The sequence below is a fragment of the Meriones unguiculatus genome, chromosome 16, assembly GCF_030254825.1.
Source record: "Meriones unguiculatus strain TT.TT164.6M chromosome 16, Bangor_MerUng_6.1, whole genome shotgun sequence".
Taxonomy (NCBI): domain Eukaryota; kingdom Metazoa; phylum Chordata; class Mammalia; order Rodentia; family Muridae; genus Meriones; species Meriones unguiculatus.
This window is the reverse complement of record NC_083363.1, coordinates 106,152-117,640: the sequence shown is the minus strand read 5'-3', so window position 1 is coordinate 117,640 and position 11,489 is coordinate 106,152. Positions and strand designations below refer to the sequence as shown.

General features: G+C 36.0%; 2 protein-coding genes across 2 annotated transcripts; one reads left to right on the top strand and one right to left on the bottom strand.

Annotated features, from left to right (window-relative positions):
- The first annotated feature begins 1,499 nt into the window (after positions 1 to 1,499).
- Positions 1,500 to 2,441, top strand: LOC110562335 (olfactory receptor 2B6-like). The gene has a single exon (XM_021659048.2). The coding sequence runs from the start codon at positions 1,503 to 1,505 to the stop codon at positions 2,439 to 2,441; it is 939 nt and encodes a 312-aa protein (XP_021514723.1). The 5' UTR covers positions 1,500 to 1,502.
- Positions 2,442 to 8,008: 5,567 nt separating this feature from the next.
- On the bottom strand, positions 8,009 to 8,932 carry LOC110562329 (olfactory receptor 2J3-like). The gene has a single exon (XM_021659045.1). The coding sequence runs from the start codon at positions 8,930 to 8,932 to the stop codon at positions 8,009 to 8,011; it is 924 nt and encodes a 307-aa protein (XP_021514720.1).
- Between the last annotated feature and the right edge of the window lie 2,557 nt (positions 8,933 to 11,489).

Genomic DNA, 11,489 nt, shown 5'->3' with positions numbered 1-11,489 from the left:
TATCTTAGTCTGAGAGGCTCTTTATGGAACCTCACAAGGTGGCTGTTAGCCTTCAATGAGACAAAAACTAAGATATGCCTCTAACTATTAAGAAAAGAGTCTGTTTTGAAGCTGCTAATTGGCTAGATGAGTAACTCATATTTAGTCAATGGAATGTAATCTTAACATCATATTTGAATATACATTTTTGTTCAGTGATGACTTTTTATAAAACACTAATAAATAAAATGTGTAAATAAGCATTTTTAGTTTTCAAGCATTCTTTTATTCTGTTCCTTGGTTTTGTTATATAAGCATTCACTTTATCTAAAAAGTAGAAGAATATATCCAGGAAATACAAAATTACCAGGATTTGAATGTCGCTCTGTCTGAATGAAGATATCTGCTGACAAAAGATTTCTGGAGTTTAAATATATATTCATAATATCAATATGAATAACAACTCAATGTGTCCCTGATAGTTGACCAAATTTTATATTAAAAGAAAGCATTGCACTCAATTGGTAAAGAAATATCTCTACAAGAGGAATAAGTTAACTATAATTTACCATGAATTATTGAATGTCAAAACTTGCACTAGTTACACAATAAATCACATAAATGCCAAAAAGAACAACACTGTAATTGTGGCTTATCTCATTTGACTTATAAATAGGGGACTGTTGATAACTGTACAAACGTGAATAAAAAATGTTAACAGTGTTTAAACTACTTTGCTCAATCTCAAGTACATAGAAGAGGTTTGTTCGGATCTTAAATGTACTCATTACTCATACAAATGATCTGATAATTCAGCTAGGAAGATGGAATGGATAGGCCAAATTCTGTAACTTTTTTCTCTTTCTGCCAACTTTTCTGACTGCTTCCCAGACATGTTTCCATGATGTTTCAGTAACGCCTTCAGCACTGCCGTTAAAATTAGTTACTCGCCGTTATGCTCCACGTATTGTCAGATAATTGGACCTCCTTTTAAGATTCAGTATCATAAATAGAAGTTAAATCACCAGATGCTAGATTATTTTATTTTTGTGCTTGTAGGAGTATGCATGTACGTGTATGAAAGGGTGTGCACACATGTTTCTGTGCTATGGGTATATTGTAAATATAAAATTCAGAGTGTCAATTTTTCCACATCTGATTTCAGCTTTCTGTTTTGAGACTATGCCTCCTACTAAACCTGGAGCTCATCATTTCACCTACGCTAGCCAGCTTCAGAAAATAACCAGTCTTTTCTTAACTCGAGCTGGGAATATAGGAATGTGTTTCCCTTGCCAACATTTTTACCTGAATAGTAAGTAAAGATAAAATCCAGGTCCTCTTGCTTTTGCAGAAAGTTCTATACTAATTGAGTTTTATCTCTTAATCATCATTCATGTCGTTTCGAGCATAAACTACCAATCCCATGTTCTATAGTCATAACCAATGAAACATGAGGTTTTGCTATTTCTATAATACTAACTTTCTTGATACTCCTTTACTATAGGTAAATCAAATTGCAGAGTATGACACTCATCAATAAAAGTCATCCAGAAGAGTTCATCCTACTCGGTTTTGCAGACCATCCTTGGCTGGAACTCCCTCTCTTCATTATTCTTTTGGTAACATATCCCCTGGCCATGATGGGGAATGTCACCATCATTCTGGTGTCCATATTAGACCCTCATCTACACAGCCCCATGTATTTCTTTCTCACCAACCTCTCCTTTCTGGACATGTGCTACACCACAAGCATTGTGCCTCAGATGCTAACTAACCTAGGGGGCTCTACAAAGACCATCAGCTATATGGGGTGTGTAGTTCAGCTTTATTTCTTCCACACAATGGGGGGTACAGAGTGTGTCCTCCTGGCTCTTATGTCCTTTGACCGCTATGTGGCTATCTGCAGACCTCTGCACTACACCCTCATCATGAATCAGCGTACCTGTCTCCTGTTAGTATCCACTGTGTGGCTGACAGGAATTTCTTATGCTGTCTCAGAGGCCACCGAGACACTGCAATTGCCACTGTGCGGCCACAATAAAATGGACCACTTGGTGTGTGAAATTCCAGTTCTGATAAAAACTGCCTGTGGTGAAAAAGAGACTAATGAGCTTGCTCTCTCTGTGGTATGTATTTTTCTTTTAGCTGTTCCTCTGTGTTTAATTCTTGCTTCCTATGCTAGTATTGTACATGCTGTACTTAAAATCAAATCTTCAGAGGGAAGAAAAAAGGCCTTTGGGACATGTTCCTCTCACCTTATTGTAGTTCTCTTGTTCTATGGCCCAGCCATTAGCATGTATCTTCAGCCCCCATCCTCTATTACAAAAGACCAACCCAAGTTCATGGCTCTCTTCTATGGAGTAGTGACTCCTACTCTGAATCCCTTCATCTATACCCTGAGGAATACGGATGTAAAGGGGTCATTAGGTAACTTATTCAGGAACATTTTTAATTCAGAGTGAAAGCCTATGGACATCATACAAACTAGTTGACAAATTAGAGGATTTTCCTGTAACTCATTCACTGTACAAAGTTCATCTTTTTTCTTTTAAATGTTCTTGAAAAATATTTCCGTTACTTGTGTTCCTTATAATCATGCTAGGCAATGGTTAATCTTAGATAATGTCAACCAACATAAAGTCTCTCTTTTAAAAAATGTTAAAATACTTGTGTTAGTAGACTCAGAAATAGTTACTTTATTAAGTGCTAAAACAATCATTTAATTTGTAATACAGTAATGTAGTTTCAAGCTAATCATCATGGAAATCACATAGTAAGCAATCATCAATAGCTTTGTAATTTGTCATTTGTGAAATAAATCCCAATTTCTTGTAGGAAGGCTGGCTATACAGTGTGAGGCAGTACCTGCTTTTAATAAACTATTTTGTAAGTTCATAGACTTTATTTATGTGAATGCTTATAAATGCATTGTTAATTTTTCTTAATGATAAATATGTATTCTATATGAAGAATATGTCATTAAATATAAAAAAGAGTAGGATAAAAATGAATTCACATTATTTTTTAAACATTTATTTTAAATATCTGGATCAGTTAAATAGCAAAATAGTAATATGTAATGACAGCCTGGAGCAATTTCTGTGCATATGCTTGTAGCAAGATGGAATGTCCTTTAAAACCATTAAAAAGTTAGCAATATGTAATTTGCATTTGGGATTAAAGTAGAACATTCCTTTTTTCTACTATGTAATAGATGTAATAAATTATTTATAGATGATTTTTATATTCAAAATCTACATCACTAACACTTTAAATATCTAAGTCAGCTCTAGAACTACTACTGAGAATTTAATTTTTATTATGAAATCAGTTATACTTCATTATAACAAACTGATGGATTATGTAATGTGGCATTGGGTTAATTTGTGGATAATTAAACAAGGTGTTTAATAAAGAGCTAAGCACTAGAGAATATGCAAAAAGTGTCAGATTCCTTGGGCATGGCGTAACCAACTTTTTCACCATAAAGAGTTGGGTGGTGGGAACTGAACTTGGTTCCTCTAGAAGAACAGCAAGTGCTTTTAACTGCTAAGCCATCTCTTTAACTCTCATTTCCTGTGAATTTTATATTAGGTAGCTACTGCTGTGGTCAAAGAAATGGTTAGAAGAAAAAAGTGGGCACAGGGATCAGGGTCAAAGACCTATCAGGAAATGGGAAGATTTCAGAAGAATGTTACAATATTTCAGTCCAATGGAAAAATAAGCTTAAGAGACCTATTATATAGCATGATTACTATAATTAGTACTTAGAAAACATCTAAGAGAGTAGATCTTAAATATTCTCACTGCAAAAATGTATGTGATAATAGATATAATGACTGTCTTGAATAAATTATTTTATGATATACACATGTACAAATATAGTCATCCAAAATTCATATAATTATGTTGACTCTACTTTATCATAAATGTAGGAAATTTTAAATGATAGGAAGTGGTGCTCTATTACATGTTTCCACATTAAGTTTTCCACATTACATGATAGTTCAAAGATATTATTAAGGTGGTTTGAAATTTAATATTCCTTCTGTATTTAGCATAAAATACTGGTAATAGATCAAGGAAAGCTGTTTTGGAACCTACTAAAAAACTCTGATCAAACTCTACAAAGAAGAGTCAACTGTAAACACGGACAAGGCAATTTAGTGTAAATGATATAAATGTAAAATGAGGAATGAATCAAGCCACCAAGTATTTCTTGCAATCATTGAAGGAGAATAAAAGTGAATTTCTAGCTTCTAGATCATTTCCATTCTATGATTTAATGAAGGACAGGCTGGGAGACAGAGAAGAGTGCTTTGTAACAGATTTAACTCTTTTATTAGAAATATAAACTCAGATATATGCAAGCATTTCAAATGAGACATACATATAAGATTCAAATTTGATGACCGAAAATAAGAAAAAATGTGACATTTGTCTTTATGAGTCTCTGTTACATCACTCAGAATGATTGTTTCCAGCTTCTTTATCCATTTATCTATGAAATTAAAATTTTTATTTTTTCTTAACAGCTGTATAATATTCCATTATATGCATGTATCCTTTTATGTATCCATTATGCAGAGACCATTAATGTCCATCTAGGCTGTTTCCATTTCCTAGCTGTGAAAAGAGCAGCAATGAACATGGATGAGTGTATATATATCAAATAAGGAAAAATATATGGGTCTTCTTTCCCTACATCTATGAATATTTATCATCTTTCTTTTTATCGCAACCACTTTGACTGGGGTAAGATAAAAATCTCAAAGTCATTTTAATTTGCATTTCTTTAGTGGTTTGGGTTGTTGAATAGTTTACAAATCAGTTCTTTGAGAATTTCAGACAATGTATTTGGATCATATTCTCCTCCCCCACCACATCTCCCAGACCTTGTTCCTGCCTACCCTTGTTCCTTGTTCCAGGAAACCAGGTAGTTCCTGCCTACTGTGTCTTTTTTTTCCCCATCAAGTACAGTTTGTGCTGCTCAAAGGCTCTGGAATACGTGGTTTTGTCATATCACCCCATCAGAGGCCACACTCTTAAAGAAAATAGACTGTTTTTGTCCCAGTAGTCTCAACTGCCAATAACTCCTAACGAGGAGAGGAATTTCAGTCACATTTTCTCCCTTCATGCTGGAATCTTTGTCTGGCTTGAGCTTCAGTCTCATACAAGGTAAAGAAAGCAACTGGAGGCTCCAAGTCAGACAGCTGGCAGGGCTCTCAAATGCTGCTCCCTTGTGACTGCAACAGGGTCCCTATGGTGATCCAAAAGTCCTAGAGTGAGGGAGATAGACCAAGAACTGGTGGATGTCCTTAGCGGACAGCTATGGGACTTGAGTAAACCTGGAGCTGTGCTACATGTAGCTGCTACAGGGTCTCTGGAAGTGAGGATGCTGTGATCCATTGAGGAATATAAAAATATTTCTCAGCCATTTGGTATTTCATCTTTTTGAGAAGATAAAACTGTCTTTACACTCCATTTTTAAGGGAGGGAAGAGAAAATGCAATGATATAAAGGGAGAAAGTGAAATAATGGAACTGAATGTCAAATGTAGGGAGCAAGGTAAAAAGAAAATATATGGAAAGATAAAGAGCTCAAAAAGTCACATGTAAAACTGCTATTGCATGAACTTTGTATATATATTATATATATATATATATATATATATATATATATATATATATATATATTACTGAATGTGTGTGTGTTTTAAATGTAGTTATCTTATAGTGGGTCAATAATGCCCTGGTGAGACAACACAGACTAACAAAGAAAAAGTACAAGGAAAACCATACTGCAATCCACAGACCTAAAGAAGCCAAATAACAAGGAGGACTCTAAAGAGGATGCTTAATTCTCAGAAGGGCAAATAGTATAGACTCAGAAGAGAATCAAAGCAGATGCTGAGACTCACAGCAAGACTTTGAGTCTTATAGAAGAGTCAGGGGGATAGTAGGACCCAGAGGAGACTGGGGTTCCACAAGGATACCAACAAAGCCAACAAATCTGGGCTCAAGAAGGCCTGCAGAGACTGATGCACCAACCAAAGACCATGCATGGAAAGAACCTAGGCCTTCTGCACAGATGTAACTGATAGGCAGGTTTGTTTCCATGTGGGCTGTCTTTGACACGGACTCTGATGCCAGCTCTTTGATCACTTGCCCCTGGCTGGGCTGCCTTATCCAGGCCACAGAGGAAGAAGGAAGTCCTCATGAAATTTTATAGTCTGGGGTCAGATAATAGGGGAGGGGGACTTCTTGTTTCTGAAGACTAGATTAGAAAGAAGAATATGTGGGAAGAGGGACAGAAGGTTGGACAGGGAGATGGGGGAGGAAGTTACAACTGGGATGTAAAATGAATAATTTATAAAAAATAATAAAGAAAATGTAAAAAAAAAAAAAACAAAGATTAACAATGGATCTCTAGGACAGCTTTTCATACTCTTGTTGGAGGTTGGTCTAATGTTAATTACTGTCCCTGAAGATTTGGTTACTGCCTGCTGGATACACCTATCCTAGTTTCTGTAAACCTACCTAAGACACACCTGACTGATTAAACAGGGTGTTTAATACCTGGGCAGGGCAGAATGGGGCAGGTGTGGCTAGGGTTCCCTGGCTTTTGAGAAAAATCGAGAGACAGAGGGACAAGAGGAAGAAGGAAGATGCCAGAATGGGTTAACGTGGAGAAGGAACCATGTGGGCCAATACTCCAATAATGTTGTGAAAAGGCCCAGATGAAGAACAAAAGCAAGTTTTTATAAGATTATGGATGGAAGATAGGATGGTTAAGGAGGATGGCATTGGACAGGGGCGGGGAGATGGATGGTGAGATGATTCAAACAGCATAGGTAGATAACTGTTTGGCCCAAGGTAAACAAGGCAATTAGAATATCTAACAGGTGTCTAATAATTTATAATTATGATAAAAATAGCATGATACTCATGTCACTGGCTTGAAAATTATCAATTATGTGTTTAACTTTAAGAGAGTTTTGATTACTGTTTTAGGTTACAAATTAAGGAGACTATTGCACAAATGTGCCTGATATTTAATAACATATATGTTATAATTATGTAATATCCCAAAGGAAAATAATCTATCCAGACATGTCTAACAAAGTAAAAGGAAGAGAAAACTAAAAATTTAAATCTAGAAACAAAATCTTAAAAAAAAATAATGTATACACAATAGTAAAAGATCAGTCTTCTATAATACTGGCCACACATTGTTTTTTTTTTTTTTTTTATTTTTATCAGTTACATTTTATTAACTCTGTATCCCAGCCATGTCCCGATCCCTCATTCCCTCCCAGTCCCTCTCTCCCTCCCTCATCTCCATCGTGCCCCTTTCCAAGTCCACTGATAGGGGGGACCTCCTCCCCATTCATCTGATCCTGTTCAGGACTGGCTGCAAAGCCCTCCTCTGTGCTGGCCACACATTGTATAACAGAAAATCATATATAAGAGTACATCTGCATGTACTTCAGATGTATTTATTATAAGTCATGAATTTATATCTATCCTGATAATAGAGTATAAAAAATATGGAACAAAATCCCTTCTGACATTTGCTTGTAAAGAAGAAAAGTATATCAGACATTTAATTGTGTCTTAAACAAAAGATACAATACAAAAGTGTTCTCCACTGAAAGCAAAAGATTAAAAAAGCATTATAAAAACTTTTAATTACAACATCTTATTTCATTCGGAATTAAAAACAGATCTTTCATCAATACATACAACAAATCTCAGACTGAACAGATTTTGCATTCGTTACAGTTACAATTTGAGAATAAAACATTGCTGCTTTTTAAGTCTGACTTTTAACAAGGATATGTTCAACAGAAGTTTTCTTAGTCAGATACAATCTATTTATATTCACTATAATACTGTGTGAGTCTGTGAGAACATATAAACAAGCCTCACTGCTTCAGTGGAAGAGTGAAGTTGAACAATGGACGGACTGGAGAACATTGGGGAAAAGATGCACCATTACATTGCTAATGTCACTAGTCCTCAGGATACTACTGACCCATCAGCCTCCTTACTGCTCCTCTGACATCTTTGTTTCTTAGAGTATAGATGAGAGGGTTCAAGCTAGGTGTGACAACAGTATAGAAGAGGGCAATAAATTTGGCTTGATCTTGAGATTTTTCTGTTGGAAGCTGAAGATAAATGCACATGGCTGGAATGAAAAAGAGACATACAACCATGATATGGGCTCCACATGTCCCAAATGCTTTCTGAAATCCTGTGTTTGATTTCATCCTCAGAACAGCCCGAGCAATAGCACCATAGGAAGTGAAAATAAGGATGAGAGGGATGAGAACAAAAATAGAGCTTGCAACCAGTAGAGTCATCTCATTAGCTCGAGTATCAACACAGGATAACTGAAGCAGTGCTGGAACTTCACAAAAGAAGTGATCCACTTGGTGATGTCCACACAGAGGTACCCAGAAAGTAAAGAGAGAATGAAGTGCTGAGTCCATAAAGCCACATACCCAGGAGGCTGCTGCTAGCATGTGGCAGAAACGAGGATTCATGAGGACAGAGTAGTGCAAAGGTTTACACACAGCTGCATAGCGGTCATAGGACATAACCACCAACAAAACACACTCTGTGGTACCCAGTGCAAGGACAAAATAGAGTTGTAGCATGCAACCAGCATAAGATATTGTCTTCTTTGGACCCCAGAGGTTGAACAGCAGCTGAGGGACAGAGCTAGTGGTGTAGCAGAGATCCAGAGCAGAGAGGTTTGAGAGGAAGAAGTACATGGGTGTGTGCAGGTGGGAATCTAGATGTGACAGGACGATGATGAAAAGATTGCCTGTCAGTGTTGCCAAGTAGAATATTAAGATCATCACAAAAAGAACTACCTCCAGGTGAGGCCACTTAGAAAATCCCAGAAGAACGAAGTACCCTTCAGAACTCGAATTGATTTTTTCCATACTTAGTTTACTTTCTCTTTTGTTTTATCTTTACTTCTAAGAAAACCTGAGTGTTAAGAGGAAGAATTATAGCTGTTGCCTGGAGAATATAAAAAGTCATCAAACTCATATCCTATGAAACCAAGAAAAAAAATCAGTTAGTGAAGACAAAACTATCCCATTTGCTCAAAGCATAACTACAAAGTAGAAATGAATGTTAGATGACCCTAATGAAGGCAAAAGTAGTTTATATATTTGCTGAGAAATATGTTGTTTACATTGTCTAAACTCTTTTTACAAGTTACTTGCTAATCACAAAGTAAACTTTATAGCACAGAAATCTCGTTGATGCCCCATAACCACATACTGTCACCTTACTAGAAATGACACAAAACTAGTACTACACAGCTGCTAATGTGACGCTTTGAAACAGCATGGCACTGAAGTTTCACTACTGCCCAGAGAACACACTAAATTCTTATTATAAATAAATATGAGAAAAATTCAAATGAACACAAAATATTTTGCCTACAAAATGTCAGTTATAGAAATTAAGATTGAGAAATTGGTTACAATAGATTTTAAAAGCTGGTGTCCAAATTATCATACACTTGAAAAAAATAGCAAACTATTTAGAGAATTAGAAAATTTTGAGTACTGACTTTGATAATTTTGCCCATTTTAAATTGTTTAACATTTTAACTGTACAGAATTTACATATTGTGTTGTTTTTAGAAAGAAACATCAAGAAATCTAGTGGGAAGAAAATGCTGCATGTCCAATCAATGGCCTAATGTTCCAGAAAAAGCGATGGGTGATTTATAGGTGGATAGATAATTTATAGATGGATAGATGATAGATAGATAGATAGATAGATAGATAGATAATGATAGATAATAGATATATAGTTGATAAATATATAGACAGATAAATAGATAATGATAAATTATAGATAATAGATAGATACAGATAGATAGATAGATGATAGATAGACAGATGACAGCATTATGATAAACAGGACATACTGATGATGATAAATTTTGGGTTGACAAACAATAAATATGTGATACAGCAAAAATTTTCTGGAAAAAGTGTACATTGGCAATCAGTTCAAATATGAGATAAATTAGTGTCACTTGCTCTTTTTGTAACTATTCTCTAAGTTTGAATATTTCCACAATACAATGTTACCAAAAGAGAACATGAAATAATTTTATATTACATATAGATGTTTGTACTTTTATTAAAAAAAACACTTCCTAAGAATCAAGTTCATATTCATCCTAGGATAACCGATGAGCAACTGTCAATTGAATAAGTATCTAATATAAAATGAGGGAAGATGAATTCCACTCAACAATTATCTTTTATAACAACAAAATTGTTTAAATTTTGTTTTCGGTATTTTCAAGTAGTTACTACTTATGTGATAATATAAACATCCTAGAGAAATGAAGATTTTATAAAGACAGACACAGTGTCTCTTACTCTGACTATAAGACTATTGAAACAATGGGCCCTAAGAAATAGAAATTTTCCTGGAAATGTCATTCTTGGAAAACAAAAGGTGCTAGCCTAAGAGGAAACTTGTATTCCAGAAAGAGATTCCACACAATTCTAACAACTCATCAAGCCACCTTGTAGAATGAGACAGAACCCAGACAATAATGAGTCAGCAGTGGATGGGATTACACCTTGACTCGGACTCTTGAGTGTACACATCCTTGGCTCTTTATAAAAATTTTTATCTCACTTCAGGGCTATGAACACTGACTTGGGTGTGTTTTCTGGACCTCTTTGCCCCTCTTCCTGATATGACCACACTAAATAAATCTTTTAAATTTGCTCTCCACTTTTAACTTGGATTTTTAAATTGGTTTATTGAGGATGGATATGGGAATATGACTTGTGGCACATTTTGTGACTCCCAACTATAATAACAGTAAGTAAATTATTTAAATTTTGTTTTATTTGCAAAAATGTTCTGCTCATGTGGTAATAGAAAGCACAACTGCAATTTTATATACAGATGAAAGAAGAAACATGTTCCCCAGGTGAGAAAAAAAAAAAACACACAGTAAGGGAAGCAATTGGGCCTGACTTCAGGTCACCCAGCTAACACCTGAAAAAGTTCCTGTGTTCCTGTAGGTGCTCTGTCACCAGTGCAGAGCCACACGCCTGCATGCCATGCTCACCATATCAGACTGAACTGCTGACCCCCTAAAACCACAGACTGGATCTCCCAGTCATGAGGGAACACTGCAGTAAGGAAAACATCAGGTCTAACCTCAGGGTAACTATCTGAAAAAGTTTCTGGGTTCTCACAGGCTTGGGGTCTCTAGCCTCCAGCCACATGCCTGTATGCTGTGCTCACCAGACACTGATTACCTTCTGGGTGCTAGGGCACAGAGCTCCAATCTCAGACCTGTGAATACCCAAAAGCCATGGAATCAGCCCCAGATGTTGCTCCAAAGCTCAACCTGTCTTCCTATTGAGACCGACCAAACCTCTGGGCTCCCTGGTTCTTCAAGAAGGCTGTGCCCAGCAAACACACTGTCTGAGCAGAGGCAGCTCATTA